Source organism: Ascaphus truei, chromosome 2 (genome assembly GCF_040206685.1).
Source record: "Ascaphus truei isolate aAscTru1 chromosome 2, aAscTru1.hap1, whole genome shotgun sequence".
NCBI lineage: Eukaryota > Metazoa > Chordata > Amphibia > Anura > Ascaphidae > Ascaphus > Ascaphus truei.
In genome coordinates, this window is record NC_134484.1 from 237905030 (window position 1) to 237923570 (window position 18541).

General features: G+C 41.0%; 1 protein-coding gene across 2 annotated transcripts in view; it reads right to left on the minus strand.

The window, feature by feature from the left end:
* Positions 1-18541, minus strand: part of GABBR2 (gamma-aminobutyric acid type B receptor subunit 2) — a 1005342-nt gene that overhangs the window by 284173 nt on the left and 702628 nt on the right. For both annotated transcript variants that reach the window (XM_075585987.1, XM_075585988.1), the window contains exons 9-11: positions 12087-12167; positions 10664-10814; positions 9809-9941 (exon numbers count right to left, since the gene is read on the minus strand). In XM_075585987.1, the coding sequence (XP_075442102.1) occupies positions 9809-9941; positions 10664-10814; positions 12087-12167 (365 nt within the window). The remainder of the gene's footprint in view (positions 1-9808; positions 9942-10663; positions 10815-12086; positions 12168-18541) is intronic.

An 18541-nucleotide genomic window follows, 5' to 3' on the forward strand; every position in this document is an offset into this window, starting at 1 on the left:
ATCCCGGTTTTAGATGTGTAAGTATCTGGTCTCCCGTGACAATGTGTCACACACTTTCCCCCCCATGTGTCACACTCTTTCCCTCCCCTATGCAACTCTATTTTCCACCCATGTGTCACTCTTTCCCTCCAATTTGTCACTCTCTTTTCCTTACGTGTCGCACTGTCACATGGGTGGAACACTCTTTCCCTCTCCATGTTTCACACCCTTTCCCTACCATATGTAACTCTCTTTTCTTCCCATGTGTCACTCTCTTTCCCTCACGTGTCATACTGTCACATGCTTCCCCCCCATGTGCCACACTCTTTCCTTCCCTATATGTTACACTCTTTCCCTCCCCATGTGTCACATTCTATTTTTTTCCCCTGTCACTCTTTCCCTCCCCATGTGTCACACTGTAATACTATTTCCCCCCCCCCTCTTGTGTGTCACACTCAATCACCCCCCCGTGTGTCCTACTCTTCCCCCTCCCATTTGTCACACTTTCCCCTATAGGTGTCACACTCTTCCCCCTCCCATTTGTCACACTTTTCCCTCTAGGTGTCACACTCTTCCCTCCCCATAAGCCACACTCTTTCCCATCCCCATGTCATACTCATCCCCCCATTTGTCACATTCTTCCCCCCCTATGTGTCACACTCATTCCCCCCCATGTGTCACACTCTTATACTATTTCCCCTCCTCTTGTTTGTCACACATAATCCCCCAGATGTGCCATACTCTTTCCCCCATATATGTCTCACTCTTTCCCCCCCCTACAGATGCAGCGGCCGTTATTCGAACAAATCACTGAGCCGTTTTCGTGTGCTCTGCTGTATTCCACACAGCATTATCGCGGCCAATCACTCTCAGGCACAGTGTTTATCGCGGTTGCTTTGTTTGAATTTCATGGATTCTGTTTCTTTGTGTGCAATGAAATGAATGAATTGAAATGTGTACAGTACTGTGCTACTGTGCTACTGTGTAAATTTCAGGTGTTTTAAAAACCAGAACACTAAAATGCAATTTTCTGCACTCGCGTCTTAAGGCGGTACGGTTGGAAGAAATTACGCGCCATGACATGGGTATTCCGAGGTATACAACCCGTGAAATTTGCGAATAACGGCCGCTGCGTCTGTATGTGTCCCTCTTTTTACCCCCATGCGTCACACTCTTTCCCTCCCCATTTGTCCCACAGTAACACTCTTTCCCTCCATATGTCACACTCTTTCCACCATGTCTCACACCCTTTTCCCCCATGTGTCACCCTCTCCCCCACAATACGTCACACTATTTCCCGTCCCATGTGTCACACTCTTCCCCCCCATGTGTCATTCTGTCATACTCTTCCCCTTCCATGTGTAACACACTTTCCGATCCCCATGTCATATTCTTTCCCTCACCCCCCCATTTGTCCCATTATCCCCCCCCAGTGTTACAGTCTTTCCCCAATGTGTGTCATACTCTTTCCCCCACATGTCACACACTTTCCCCCATGTGTCACACTCTCCCCACCCATACATCACACTTTCCCGCCCCATGTGTCATACTTTTTCACCCCCATGTGTCATATTTGTCTCACACTCTTTTCCTGCCCGTGTGTGTCACACTCTCTCACCCCATGTCACACAATTTCCCTCAACCATGTGTCCCAGAGTCATACTCTTTCCCCATATCGCATGTTCTTTCCTCCACATGTCTCTCTGTCCCTCTATTCATAATACTCTTTCCTTCCCTATGTGTTGCACCCCCCCCCTGTGTCTCACTCTTTCCCCCCATGTGTCACACTTCTTCCCCCCTCATGGCTCATGCTCTTTCCCTACCCATGTGTCACACTCTTTCCCTCACTGTGTCACACTCTTTCCCCCCCCCCATGTGTCACACTCTTCCTCTACCCATGTGTGTCACACTCTTTCTCCACCACCCCCCATGTTAATCACACTCTCCCCCCCCTCTCCACGCCCATGTATGAGGAATTTCTGGAGCTGAACTGCACTGTAGTGGAACCACATACGGGTTGGCGAGATACTTACGAGATAGTTTGGGTATTTAAATGGCCATCCAATAGGAAGCTGCAACTGTGATATTGCAGCTTCCTATTGGTTCACGGGACACTTGACATTTGGTGGCTATTTTTTTTTCCCCATAATGGAATTTTAACATCATATACAACACTGCCAAGTATCTCAAGAACTGGTGGTTCCCAGGATTAAAAGTGACGCTGTTCGGCTATGACTGTCCCCAGTTCCAGTGCTTTAATCACTATTATTTTGTATCTCAGAGTAGCACTTTAACGCATTGTATAGTCACACTATATAACGTCAACTGCAGATTATTTAGCATTTGGAAGAGTCCAACTCTGACATGGTTAAAGGTTATGAAGATTTAAGGCTTTGATCTTTCTCCTGAAATGTATCAGAGTTCCTATACATGTCACTAGTAAAGATGGACGAATGTCAAAATTCGAGTTGCAAATGTTTCACTGTTTTTGTAATAACATTTGATTCACTGTGCGATATTTGAGGGCAGGTTCGAGTCCCAAGTGCTACAGTATATATATCTCCTCAAACAACACGTGGAGAGATAGACACCTGTGCTCCAAACTCAAACACTCAAACTAAGGTAGGCGAATGTCATTTTTTAAAACAAGCCACAGATATCCATGGCTGCGAATATGCGCCACATTTGCTGCAAATTCAAGTGTCTGCAAAAATATTTGCCTCTCTAGTCACTAAATGCCAAATCTTTTGTAAATGTCTCCACAACATATTTGTTTTAATGAAATGTAATCATGTTGTAAGCACATTTTTGAGTCTTTTAGGTTTCTTTGGGAATTGTGGGTAAAAAAAGTGACAAAAACCCTTTACTGTACAAGGTAAAGCAAAGAAAAGAAACTTGTTTTCCACTTGTCCCTACATTTTGCTTTATCCAATTGGGGCAGCCAGGATTGTCCTCAAAGCCAGCTCTTCTCATGTGCTCAAACAGCAAGCATCACACCAGAGATGATATAACTGGGTTTTATTGGTTCAGAATAGCATTACAGGCTCCATTCCCTGAAGGCAATACCCAGGGCTTGATGCCCTAAGCACCCCTCCTCAATACATCTTACCCCCTAACAGGGCAAGGCCTCAGCCTAATCCTGTCCAGGAGAGGCTTTACTGGTGCTTCCTCCACTCAGAGCGATCAGCACAGAACTCCCTCTCAAAACCCTCTTTCCCAGGGTGTGACTTGTAAGCCGGCCTCATATCAGTCATAGGCACCCCCCCGGTAATACCATGCTACTCCTGAACTGTATCAACTAACATACATATGATAACATACCCAGGCACTGAAGGATTTACTCCTAACACTGCCCGTTCTTTACTGGGACTTACTGTGCTGGAGGGGCCAGAGAATTAGTAGCCCAGGGAGACTTGGCTACACTTGCATGTGGTTTAATCAGCAGATGATGTGTGTTATTTGCAATGTTCCTTTAACACATACTGCAGCTATGTTTTCTCTACAACTGGAATACACATAATGCAATTGCTTTTACAGGAAAACCTGCATTATCTTTGAAGTCTCTACAAGAAGGACAAGTAATCAAATTTATATATCCTTATTTTCTTAATTTTCCCTTCTTTTAAGCACTTAGGGACTAATTCATGAAGCGCAGGATTCATTTGCTGAATCTGCCCTAGTTCTTGTTGTTTTTCCCCACCCTGTGCCTATCAGAGGGCCAATAAGGAACGGGAAATGAAAGACAAAAAGAAGTTCAACTTCTATAAAAGGAAAGAATTAAAGTTAACGTTCAGCTTACTATGCTTGCAAACAATCTATAAAGCTCTAAAATATACCTTCAAGAGGGAAAAGTTTGTAAAATATGGGGTGAATTATCAGAATTGCTTGATTTCGTTTTTTAGTGAGATGCAATATTCAACGACACCTCACAGATCATTAAAGTGAATTTATGAAGGGCTTTTAGGTGTTTTCCGGAACTGTAATGGGCCTTATGGCATTGCACCCCTTGGTAACTATAGACCATAGGACCATATTTATTAAGTGTGCTATTTTATTGTGCCAGAAGTAATGCGGCTTATTCAAGTGTCTTATGGAAGAGCGCATCTTAACAAATATGCCCACTTTGGCTTAAGCATGTCATTGGTTCATTATGGTCCCTTACAACTACTATCTGTATTAGAAATGTTTAGGACTGGTAACATGCATTTTAGATGGTTAATTAATTTGTAATAAAATGAATAGCCACAAATCCTCAAATACTCAAGAACGTGCCTAATATTTTACAACTGTTCATTACTTTATTTCATTTTTGTCTAGCAACTAATCTCAAAGTCAACATTGAACTTTACTTTTTTGCAGGCCTAATTTGATCCTTTTTAGTTCACGAAAAAGCTTGCATTGATCTAAAAGTTCGCTTAGCAGTAATTTTTGCATTTACAATACAATTGCATTTTTGCCTAATCTTCTTTACATTTGCCTTCAAAATGTGCTGATCTCTGCCTGCTCATTAACTACTGCATTGTCATGTCCTTTGCTACTTGCTTTATCGGTCCGTAACCTTTGGTATTTTTCGAATATTGCGTGGATGCAACGCTGGATACTCGTATGACCTTGTTGCTGCTTGCTACTTTTTACTGACTACCTGCTAGACCCCATTTCGGCCTACATCCCGGAACTAGTGCTTTTTTGCCATTGGGCTTCTGATGCCGATGTCCCAGCATGATCCCTGGCACATTTCCACCATCTAAAGATAAAATAAATGTAAAAAAAAGTGTGCCTCAAACATAACCTAATGAAAGACCATTCCTCCTTTTTAACAGGATGAGAATGAATGCACCTTACTGAAACAGATCTTCGATTTTGGAATAGGCACTCAATTCAGACTACAGTACAGCGTTTAAATATATATTTTTTAATACAGGTATGCAAGACATGTTTTTATTTTTTTTATTTTTATGCTGGTTCGCCATTGAACATTTCACTAAAAGCTACTATGATTGCAAGTTCCCAGCTCATGAATGTTGTTATTAATTGATCTGTTAAACCTCAAGTTGCTGTTGATTGATGCTGGCTATAATGACTGCTTAGCAATAAAATTGACTACTGTGGCTAAGATCTAAGCTTGAAGTTATTAACCTCACTGCTGTATAATCATACAGTACCTACAAATATTGACTACAAAAAGTTTCACTTTTACCTGTGAGACATTTACCGCCTAGATAAATCACAAGCAGTGAAGCAAAGCATTAAAAGAGGTGACAATATGTATAAAATATAATTTATAGAATGGAAGATCCAAGGCTCTACGGTTTTGAAAATGTATTATAACTCAGCACAACGTTTCAACCTTATCTCAGGTCTTTTTCAAGTAACTGAAAACGACCTGAGAGAAGGTCGAAACGTTGTGCTTAGTTATAATACATTTTCAAAACAGTAGTGCCTTGTATCTTCCATTCTATAGTGTAGTCTAGGATTTTTTCACAGATTTCCCTGACCCAGGTGCACCGGTGGTAATCGCAAGTATATTTTTGTATATGCTATATTAGGTGTGCAGTACTGCTATTTTTCTGTTAAAATATAATTTATACATTTTTATTGCAATACTGGGGAAAACATGGCACATACTTAGGAATGAAAATAACCCTATTGCATATACATATACTGTTCCCCCCCCACGTTTGGAATTTTATGACCACTAATAAACAATCATTTATATATTAAATAATAAGAATTTTTTTTTATAATAAAATGTAAGAGACATATTAATTCACTTTCTTACATACTGAATAACACACTGTTTGATCCACCTCAGACTTGAAGGAATTGTTCATGCAATGAAAAGGAGAAAATGATGCACTTACTTAATTCATTAAATGCATCAAATATAATATAATTGACTCCTCCTGTTATACCAAACTGCAGGCACTTAGAACGTTTCATTGTAAACAGTATTTTCCCCTTGTTGTATAAGCATAATGGCTGCATATCCACCCAAGAACTGATTTTGCACACTTCTGGCCAAGTCAGTATGAGATTAGTTGTTGACCCTGCATTATGAAGCTACAGTAGTGGCAGGCTATAAAGCAGAGATCAAATTATCAACTTCACTGAAAGGGTTACGTTATGATGGGTTCGAAAGTGTCAAGAACTCAATCAGAAATATGTTTTTTAAAACCATGTGAAAATTCCATAACATTTTAATATAAAATGTGTAGTGCTGCTTCAGACGTCTGTCTTCTACTACATTTAACATTAACCTTGATAAAGGTTCATTCTAACTTCTGAAATGTCTTATACCGTAGGCTTATTAAGTAATCTCTTCTATTTGAAGCTTAATGTGCCCAATGAGTGCTTTCTAAAATTCTTAGCTCTATTAGATACAGTAGTTATATTTATGTTGAAATTAGTATCTAAATTGTTGAAGGAGGTATTGATTTCCAAATCAATAATTGGTTACATAGTAAATGATAGTTACATAGTAGATGAGGTTGAAAAAAGATGCACGTCAATCAAGTTCAACCCACGCTAAACCCAGACAACAGATACTTCATCCTACATCTATACCTACTTATTGATCCAGAGGAGGCAAACAAAAAACCCCAGAGTCATATAATCCAATGATATCTCATAAGGGGAAAAATAAATTCATTCCTGACTCCAAGAATTGGCAATCGGATTAATCCCTGGATCAACATCCATTCCATGTATACTTATTTGGTATATCCCTGTATACCTTTCCTATCTAAAAAGATGTCCATCCTTTTTTTGAACAAATCTATTGTATCTGCCATCACAGTCTCCATGGGTAATGAATTCCACATGTTAACTGCCCTTACTGTAAAGAACCCTTTCCTTTGTTACTGATGAAATCTCCTTTCCTCCAACCTTAAGGGATGGCCCAGAGTCCTTTGTACTGCCCGTGTGATGAATAGTTATTTTGAAAGCTCCTTGTATTGTCCCCGAATATATTTGTATATAGTTAACATATCCCCTCTTAGACGCCTCTTTTCTAATGTAAATAAATCTCATTTAGCTAGCCTCTCCTCATAAGTTAGATTGTCCATCCCCTTTATTAATTTGGTGACTCTTCTCTGCACTCTCTCTAGTTCCATAATGTATTTTCTTAGGATTGGTGCCAAAAATGGTACTCCATATTCAAGGTGGGGTCTTACTAATGCTTTGTAAAGGGGCATAATTATGTTTACTTCCTTTCTATCCATTGCCCGTTTGATGTAAGATAAGATCTTGATAGCCTTTGCAGCTACTGCATGACTTTGGGCACTATTGCTAAGCCTGCTGTCTACAAGCACTCCTAAATCGTTCTCCATCAAGGATTCCCCCAATTTATCCCCATTTAATTTGTAATTCGCCTTTTTATTCTTACATCCCAAATGCATAACCGTATAACTATCTGTATTAAACCTCATCTGCCATTTACCTGCCCACGTTTCCAGTCTCTCTAAGTCCTTCTGAAGAGAAATTACATCCTGCACTGATTCTATTACCTTACACAATTTAGTATCATCAGCAAAGATGGAGACTTTGCTCTCGATGCCAACCTCAAGGTCATTAATAAACAAGTTAAAAAGCAGGGGTCCCAGTACCAATCCCAGAGGCACTCCACTCACGACTTTAGCCCAACCTGAAAAAGTTCCATTTATGACAACCCTCTGTTGCCTGTCCTTTAACCAGTTTTCAATCCAGGTGCATATATTATTACTGAGTCCAATTTTCTTTATTTTGTACACCAACCTCCTGTGTTAAACCATATCAAAAGCCTTTGCAAAATCTAAGTAGACCACATCAACTGCATTACCCTGGTCTAAATTCCTACTTACCTCCTCAAAGAAACAAATAAGGTTAGTTTGGCATGATCTATCCTTCATAAATCCATGCTGACTATTACTAATAATTTTGTTTTCCATTAGGTATTCTTGAATATTATCCCGTATTAAACCTTCAAGTAGTTTCCCCACTATTGAAGTCAGGCTTACAGGTCTGTAATTTCCCGGTTATCATCTAGCTCCCTTTTTAAATATAGGTACCACATCTGCTTTACGCCAATTTTGTGGTACTGAGCCTGTGGAAATGGAGTCCTTGAATATTAAATGTAATGGTTTGCCTATTACTGAGCTTAACTCCTTGAGAACTCTTGGATGTATGCCATCGGTGCCTTATTTACTTTAATTTTTTTCAAGTCGCTTATGAACTTCTTCTTCAGTTAACCAATTGTTCATTAATATGGATGTTGTGGCTTCCTCCTGCGGCACTACTATTGTGTTGATTTAAATTACACTGTATTTTGTGCATCATATATTTACATACACTTTCATATGGATTACATTTTCCGCAAACTCTCTTGAACATACCTTGAGTTGTGCCAAAGGAGACCCCTAAGAAAATCTCCCCAAAATACCAACACTGCTCCTGTCCACTAAGACAGTGTGGACAGGGTTAACATCATTAAGAATAAGAGACAACTTCAAAAGACCCAGAGTTTGTCAGCCCCTCCCCATGCATGTCTGCTATGAGGAGGGTTTGTTTGCTGTGCAGCTGAATTCCCTTCTACTCAAACTCTCTTGGACATACCACCAAAGTCGCGGCAAAGGGAAGCCAAAGTGTTAGAAGTTTGCTGCTGTTCATTGTTGTTCAGCTGCTCTGTTATTGGTTATTGATAACATGTTTTATCCCCCTGTACCTTATGTTCCCACTTACCCTTCCTCATAAATTATAAGCTCCCTGGGGCAGGGCCTTCCTTACCTACTGTAACAATGTGTATTCATTCTTGCTATGGATTATGTTGCTGATTTATAAATAATAATATTATCTGATATAAGTAAAAAAAAATGCGATATCAACTATAAACAATTAACAAAGTGCACCGTTCTCTATTATTACCATTTCCTATTTCTAAAGGCAGTACTTGGTTGAATAGTTATGAATGAAATCTTTGGAACTAAGAAACAGGAGTGTATGTATCAACATTTGTGCATGAACAAAAGCTTGTTAATCAAATTTCTCACATTTGACACAAATCTAGAATAGTTTGATCATTTGACACGTAGGATAGTGACTGGGTGTGTTTTTTGTTTTTATGCCACAGTCAGGGAAAAAATGATTCTCATTGCTAATGTTCTGTTATGTTTGCAAGAGCTGGCAGGAGCTGGTCGAATCCGCCCAAATCCGTTTCCTGGATTTTCGCTGATGTTACCCCCAAAATCCATTTCGCACTGTAAAATCTGCAATCAGATTTGACCGGTTTCAATCCACAAAAACCTCCATTGGATACAACCCATGGATGGATTTGTAGAATCTAATCCGCGGATTCAGCAATCCGTTGGCGGATTCTTAAAAATTCTTAAGAAACCACTGAATCCGCAGATTGGATTCTATAAATTCATCCATAGGCTGCGGATTCCGCAAAGTGTATTGGTAATAATAATAACAAATCCGCAAAACGTGAATTGCCCTTTATGACATTGATCCGCTGAGATCCCCGGACCATAGGAAGCAGACGATCCGCAGCTGATCCAAATTCGCAAAATAAAATGTGCCCATCTCTATGGTTTGCATGTAAGGTCATAATTAAACGGCACTTCAGTAAATATTATAAATAGCGTGTGAGTTTACGTAACCTGGAATTTCAACTGCATTTGCATAGAACATTTAATCTTTAATTATTTGAACTTAAATGTGGAAAGACGAGTCGCATAGTTTGAACTATCCAGGTATGTAAAGAATACCAAACAGATCTGTGCAGCCATGAAACGGCAACTTGGAGCACAGTTGCATGAACATTAAAAATTACAGCACAGTGAGAACTACTTACCGTGCATAACGTTTCAAATGTATTTGCAGAGACAAATGATCCATCAAGGCCAAACAGAAAGATAGATGCATAGGAAAGCATCCCCCCAAGGATAATAAGGTTATTCATGTAAGGACTGGACATCTTTATCATCCTGTCAAAAGAAAAAGAGTGCAATATATTTTTTTTTTTCCAAAATTTTTTATTAGGCAAATACTTATTTCACAATGTACATGTCATATATGTTAATACAGCCTAATACAAGTTTTCTCCATTTTTTGGTTAAAGAAACCAGAGAGAAAAAGGAAAGCTCATCGCCCTCCTGGCCCTCCTGGGGTTGTGAGGGGGGCGCGAGTATGGAAACAGAGAGTAAGAGTATGAGAGTGCAATATATTATCTACTGTTTTCTCCATAAAAGTTCTGGCAATATACTTGCTGATGGACGTGGGCTAAAGATGTGAAGCACTTTGGTACATGGACACATTTGTAAGTGAATTCGTGCGAATATTTTTTGCTTATTATACTGTAGTTGTGATTGTCAATAATGTGTGTGCTGATGGCAGATAAGAACATGTCACCTGCAAATGAGTATTTCCCGTTTAATTAAAACACACGCATGTTGTACAGTATATAAAGGGAAACATAAAAATAAAATAATGATAACAACAGTATGGGGGTTATTCCTTAAAGTATGATAGCGCTGATAGGGCTCTGCTGCATGGACACACCCATTCAGGTCAATGGGAGATTAGCACTGTTGCATTTTAATGCATTTTAATAGCTATAGGTAAATTTCCTACATTTTTGCTTTTAGTTTTTGTTTGTTTCTTCCTTTTTTATTGGTGAGAGAGGAAACAAGTGAGATATTGTACTTACTTCTGATTTCGGTTTTTAATGTTAAAGAATAAAAATGTGCCAGCCATGATCATCCCGATAATTGTGATAGCTGAAAGAATACTGTAAAGTGGCAAGTGGATCTGACGCCGCTGCATCCGGACAAAGGTTTGATCTTTTGGAGGCTCTACCCCTGAAATATCAATGAAAAATATTGGCTCAGCATACAAAAGCAACCTTTTACTGAAGAATATCAAATTAATCAATTTCCTCTTGTCTCAAAGTAGCATTGTGAGAACTCAAGAAAAGCCTGGGATAATGTAACGCTTTTAGTGGATGAATGGTTAGCCTTCCATTAAAAATAAATAATTACTTCAACCTTTTCTAGATTTTATTTTGTGCCTCTCTGTTTTGTTGCCAGATCTACTTAATGATGTTAACTAATATAACAAACTAATTTAATGAAATCTTCATGCATCAATGCATTGCAGGCTCATTTGCCACAGAAATGCACGTGGTTTAAACATGGCACTAACAACTTGGAGATGTATCAATGTAAAGAAAGTGCAAACAGAGGAGTGTTTCCAAGATTTGATGCAAAATGTTAGCCATACTATTTTACACTACTTCAGACATGGGGTATTCTTTGACACAAATCCAAGAAAAAAAGTAACATACAGTACTGTATAGAGACCCAGAATGGGATATATCTCATTATAATCTCATCATGTTAACTCTTTTATAACTCCTTCTACTCCCTCATCCCCAGATTTCAAGTTGACTCACATGGGGCAAAATGTGGAACAATGACTTTCAGATACAAAGAGCCACCAGATGGAAATGTTTGTGTCAGTTTTGCTCCAAATTTGCTTATATACACCTCCACCCACTCCGACTTACTCATTTTTATTCAAATTTGAATTCCGCGGTGGCAGCCTTAAAAAGTCAGAATAGCTACAGTACACAGGGATATGCAGCTCAAATTGCCAATATTGAAAACGTAAAAACCGTGCAAGATTCCTGATGTACACCGGCTCAGGGAGTGTCAACAGGGGGAGAAAAGGAAGTGTTTATGTGCTACAATGAGTCCTGTGAAAGAACATAACCAGCACGACGGTGAGGTGCTGAATCTCTCACTCTGTTAGCATTTAGCCGGCATTAGTAGTAAGAGGCTGTTATTGGGTATAGCCATTAACATTTTGGGGTCTTTGTTTTCCAAATAATAAAAAGGTAAAGAAATGTGTAAACTACCTGTATACCGTATGTCACTTACAAATGTGGGGTGTTTGTTTTCAGTAAGGGATTTCAAACATGAAATGATGCTTGTGTCTTTAGAATTACATTTTCATGTACCCCACATTGTTTCTTTCATTCTGTATGGTCAGTTTTCTTTTCTGGGGATATCACCCCTCACATACTATATGTGCTACTACTAATCCCAAGGTTACACCTGCTCAATGCATACCTTGAAACCTGATGGTGTCGTTGATCAATTCCAGGCTGTCAGCTACAGCATTGTACTCGCCCACCTTCACTTCTTTACCATCTGCGCAGAAACAAAGAGAGGAAGTAATAGGTTACATTAGCTCTTTCTCATTGTACATTTTGACTGTCAGGTTGCTATGGACTAATATATAATTTGCAAGGTTTAAAATAGGTGCATGGAAACAGATGTTCAACACTGTGTAAAACAAATATAGATAAACCGTGAAGACCAAGAAGAATATGTTGGGTTAACATTTTTTTGTAGACATCAGATGTCCTAGATAAAAGTACTGGGACATAACTCCATCAGATTAGATACACTAGTTGACATCTCAGACATCTTTAGTTCGCATCTATTATATCTTTTTTGTACGTTTTATTTTCACATTAGTTGCTGACTGCCTTCCACACTACTGTGAAAATGTACATTTCATCAGCTTACAATAGTCTTTTGCTTTCCTACATTTGATTCAGGTTTCAATTAATTCTAATTGTAGGTTGGCAACTATTAAGCGCACCAAGGCCAGCAAATTGTAGTTAAATGTTGTTTGCTTGTAGAGCAAGTTCTTTGTAATGCTTTTTGGGGGCCTTTTCTTATTGTTTAATTATTATGATTATATATTTTTTTATCAAGTCACAATTTGTTGTGTAGTGATGTTATTTTTTTAATTTTTTTATTGTGTTTATGCGTAATGCGTAGTAGTTTGTGCTGTAAATAGCTTTTATAGGTGCCTTGTCTAGGTCAGCCTGAAATATTCTCTGCTTAACCTAATGAAAAACATTTATCTTAATCACCTGAGTGGCAGAAGGACTTACTTACATTGCATAGGTTCATGAAAACTGGCGAAGCCACCAGGAATAGCTCCTGTCACGGCAATTAGGAATAGCAACATAAGTGCAACCACTTGATATTTGCACATCATATGATTTTTACTGCTGTCTGTGTTTCTTGTTGAATTCATGGGAAAGATTATGCTGGTTTCTTTTTGCCCATCGCAAGGAACATTTGGGATGGTCGGGAGTTATTTTGTTTTAATTTCAAGAAGCAGGATGAATGAAATAGAGAAGTTCCCTGTGGTTCATTAAAATATATTTTGTAAAAGGATTTTCATTTACAAAAACAAGTCAGACATTGGAGTTTAGTATGCTCATGTGCTTTATATTTTGCAACATAATAACTACAGTATTATTTTCCTATTATGAAAACCTATTATTATTACAAACTGCTAAGATATTTACCAACAGTTAACTCAGCCACGATGGCAATGCAGACATGTTTACCAAATATATTTGAGTGATTATTGTTTACTCACACCGTGTGATTACGTTTCCCATGTTGAATAAAACACATTATCCAGCAAGTCAAACTATAGTAATTAAGCACATGCACCATCTTTGCTTATCCCAACCAAAATCCCTATGAAAACACTGCAGCTAAACCTCTGGGTTATCATGGCTATGCTACTGCTAGTTGTAGTGCTAATTACCTGTAAGGTACAGGAGAGATAAGAAGCCCGCGATGGTGTGGGGGCAGACTTTTGGGGATTCCTCTAGTTCTTTCCTTTTTGGAGACAGGGCCTCCAGACATAGGAGGCTTCAGCAAGGCAGAAGGCGGTCCCTGCTATGACAGTCCTTACTCTCAATACCTCTCAACACACAGACTGCAGCGGAGCCAGAATTATAAATGAAGATGATCTTTATCACAGAAGCCACTGCTGGTGTTGTTGCAGCGTATGCTCCAGTTGATAAGGTAGATCCATGACTTCTGGATGGTACTGGCCTGCGGGTAATGGTGAGGCCTCGGTGGATTAGATTATGCACTCAACCCATGAGGGACTGAGCACATGTCTCACTCCCAGCGGGGAGGAGACAAGGAAATTTCCTACCCCATGAAGGGATAGTCAGGAACCCAACTCACTACTGAAGGACTCACGCTGTGAGACCAAGCACAAAATCAGGTCGTGCCGCGGTCTGTGACATAACGTCATCAGAAGGGATTTTCACATGACGAACAGCCCAGGCATCTGGAGAGCAGTGGGGCAGTGGGTAATTGGTTGCACTATATATATATATATATATATATATATATATATATATATATATGAACAACAAGAAAAGAAAGCGCCCGATCCTAGTGCAGCATGAAAAAATACAATTTAATAAAAATGAATATGAATAAAACCAACAAATGCGAACTCACAAACACAGGATAAATAAATGCATATAATGAGTATACTCATTCGCCAACCGCCCACGTTGTGCCTTGGATGGCGCGCCCTCTCTCTGTCTGGGTTTTCTCAGCTCTGCTGAACCGACATCCAGCAGGGGATACAGGAAAAAGCTCACCACAATGTGACCCGGAAGTCCTCCACAATGTTAGTGTATCCGGATATGAGGTCTGTAGTCCGTGACCCCGCGATGCAGGGGCTGATCAGAGAAGTCTCTCTGCACTCCCAAAGGCAGTCCGTAATGAGGTGGGCAGTGAGGATAGAGTCAAAATATATATCACAGTGTGACAGCAGCTAAAAAACGCTCTTCTCTACGCGTTTCTTCACATAAAGTGATTTCATCAGGAGATATCTATATCTTTTGACTCTATCCTCACTGCCCACCTCATTACGGACTGCCTTTGGGAGTGCAGAGAGACTTCTCTGATCAGCCCCTGCATCGCGGGGTCACGGACTACAGACCTCATATCCGGATACACTAACATTGTGGAGGACTTCCGGGTCACATTGTGGTGAGCTTTTTCCTGTATCCCCTGCTGGATGTCGGTTCAGCAGAGCTGAGAAAACCCAGACAGAGAGAGGGCGCGCCATCCAAGGCACAACGTGGGCGGTTGGCGAATGAGTATACTCATTATATGCATTTATTTATCCTGTGTTTGTGAGTTCGCATTTGTTGGTTTTATTCATATTCATTTTTATTAAATTGTATTTTTTCATGCTGCACTAGGATCGGGCGCTTTCTTTTCTTGTTGTTCACAGATTTCTGGGAGTTCGTTGGTCCTTGATGAGAGCAGCCAGATCCTAGCATGGACCCTTGGTTTGGTTGATATATTTTTACATTTTTCACATTTTTTATTTTTATTTTTATTTTTGACACACTTAGTGTCATTTTTTCTGTATTTTTCCATTCATCATTCATTTAGTATCATTCAGGAGGGATTCATTAGTGCAGTAGTCATAACTACCAACACATGCCATTTTATTATATTTGTATTGTTCACTGGCATATATTTGTGTTTACAGCAGCTTTTTAAACATTGGCACTCAGCATTTTATTATAACATATTGCATGTATTTTTATTAGTGTGAGTCAATCATCCATAATACTGTTGCATTCACTTTTGCCATTCACCTTTGCTATATCCATTTAATACAATCATTTGGTAATTAGTCTGATTTTACACCTGAGGAGCGCAGTCTATTCTTTGTTTGTTATATATATATATATATACAGTTAGGTCCGGAAATAATTGGACACTGACACAATTTTCATAATTTTGGCTCTGTACGCTACCACAATGGATTTGAAATGAAACAACTGAAATGCAATAGAAGTGCAGACTTTCAGCTTTAATTCAAGGGGTTGAACAAAAAAATTGTATGAAACGTTTAGGAATTGCAACCATTTTTATACACAGTCCCCTTATTTCAGGGGCTCAAATGTAATTGGACAAATGAACACAATCATAAATAAAATGATAATTTTTAATACTTTGTCAAGAATCCTTTGCATGCAATGACTGCTTGAAGTCTTGAACGCATGGACATCACCAAACGCTGGGTTTCCTCCTTTGTGATGCTTTGCCAGGCCTTTACTGCAGCTGTCTTCAGTTGTTGTTTGTTCATGGGTCTTTCTGCCTTAAGTTTTGTCTTCAGCAAACGAAATGCATGCTGGATCGGGTTGAGATCAGGTGATTGACTCGGCCATTGCAGAATATTCCACTTCTTTGCCTTAAAAACTCATGGGTTGCTTTCGCAGTATGTTTTGGGTCACTGTCCATCTGTAAAGTGAAGCGCCATCCAATCAATTTTGCTGAATTTGGCTGAATCTGAGCAGACAATAAATCCCTATACACTTCAGAATTCATCCGGCTGCTTCTGTCTTCTGTCACATCATCAATAAACACTAGTGGCCCAGTGCCATTGTAAGCCATGCATGCCAATGCCATCACAATGCTTCCCCCGTGTTTTACAGATGATGTGATATGCTTCGGATCATGAGCCGTTCCAAGCCTTCTCCATACATTTTTCTTCCCTTCATTCTGGTACAGGTTGTTCTTAGTTTCATCTGTCCAAAGAATTCTGTTCCAGAACTGGGCTGGCTTTTTTAGATATTGTTTGGCAAAGTCTAATCTGGCCATTCTATTCTTGAGGCTTATGAATGGTTTTCACCTTGTGGTGAACCCTCTGTATTTGCTCTCGTGAAGTCTTCTCTTTATGGTAGACTAGGATAATGATATGCCTGCCTCCTGGAGAGTGTTTTCACTTGGCTGGATGTTGTGAAGGGGTTGTTCTTTACCATGGAAAGGATCCTACGATCATCCACCACTGTTGTTTTCCGTGGACGTCCAGGCCTTTTTGTGTTGCAGAGCTCACCAGTGCGTTCTTTTTTTCTCAGAATGTATCAAACTGTTGATTTGGCCACTCCTAATGTTCCTGCTATCTCTCTGATGGATTTTCTTTTTTTTTGCAGCCTAAGGATGCCCTGTTTCACTTGCATTGAGAGCTCCTTTGACCGCATGTTGTGGGTTCACAGCAACAGCTTCCAAATGCGAATGCCACACCTGGAATCAACTCCAGACCTTTTACCTGCTTAATTGATGATGAAATAATGAAGGAATAGCCCACACCTGTCCATGAAACAGCTTTTGAGTCAATTGTCCAATTACTTTTGGTCCCTTGAAAAAGAGGGGACTACATATTAAAGAGATGTAATTCCTAAACCCTTCCTCCAATTTGGATGTGAATACCCTCAAATTAAAGCTGATAGCCTGCACTTTAACCCCATATTCATTAGTTAACAGTAACTTGAATATATTTTGGTACACAGCCAAAATAACAAAACTTGTATCAGTGTCCAATTATTTCCGGACCTAACTGTATATATATGCTTGCCTGCTCCCATGTGCTGCCCCGCTCCCGTGTGTTGCCCCGCTCCCGTGCTCGCTCCCGTGTGCTGCCCCGCTCCCGTGCCCGCACCCATGTTGCCCACTCCCATGTGGCCCGCTCCCATGTGGCCCGCTCCCATGCCTGCACCGGGTGGGGAGGCTGGAGAGCCGAGTCTTGGCGGTTCCCCCTACTCCACTGTGTGTGGAGGGGGCTTCCCCCTCCCCCCTGTCCCGTCCCCACCCGTCCCGTCGTCCCCCCCTCCATCCCATCGTCCCTCTCTGTCCCCCCACAAACGTGACCAACAACCGCAGGAAGAGTCGGGCGCAAGATGTCCGACACTGCTCCGTGAGGGAGGGTGAGGTGCCTGTGTGAGCTGACACCGGCTCAGGGGAACCCCGAGGAGAGGCATCAGCTCCGGAGATATGGGGCGAGTGATGTTATCAGCCCACCAAGATTTAAAGCACCACTTACACTCGTGTGTGTGTGTGTGTGTGTGTGTGTGTGTGTGTGTGTAGAGAGAGAGTGTGTGTGTGTGTGTGTGTGTGTGTGTAGGGGGGTAGAGAGAGACCACAAGTAGTCAGTCACCTACCTACCCACCCAGTCAGTCACCTACCTACCCACCCAGTCAGTCACCTTCCTAAACACCCAGTCAGTCAACTACCTACCCACCCAGTCAGTCACCCACCCAGTCAGTCACCCACCCAGTCAGTCACTCAGTCATCCACCCAGTCAGTCAGTCACCCACCCAGTTAGTCAGTCAGTCAGTCAGTCATCTACCCAGTCAGTCTGTCAGTCACCCACCCAGTCAGTCAGTCAGTCACCCACCCAGTCAGTCAATCACCCACCCAGTCAGTCAGTCACCAACCCAATCAGTCAGTCAGCCACCCACCCAGTCAGTCAGTCAGTCACCCACCCAGTCAGTCAGTCACCCACCCAGTCAGTCAGTCAGTCAGTCACCCACCCAGTCAGTCAGTCACCCACCCAGTCAGTCACCCACCCAGTCAGTCACCCATCCAGTCAGTCACCCACCCAGTCAGCCACCCACCCACCCAGTCAGTCAGCCACCCACCCAGTCAGCCACCCACCCAGTCAGTCAGCCACCCACCCAGTCAGTCAGCCACCCAGTCAGTCAGCCACCCACCCACCCAGTCAGTCAGCCACCCACCCAGTCAGTCAGTCAGCCACCCACCCAGTCAGTCAGCCACCCACCCAGTCAGCCACCCACCCAGTCAGTCACACACCCTCCCAGTCAGTCACCCACCCAGTCACCCAGTCAGTCAGTCACCCACCCAGTCACCCACCAAGTCAGTCACCCTGT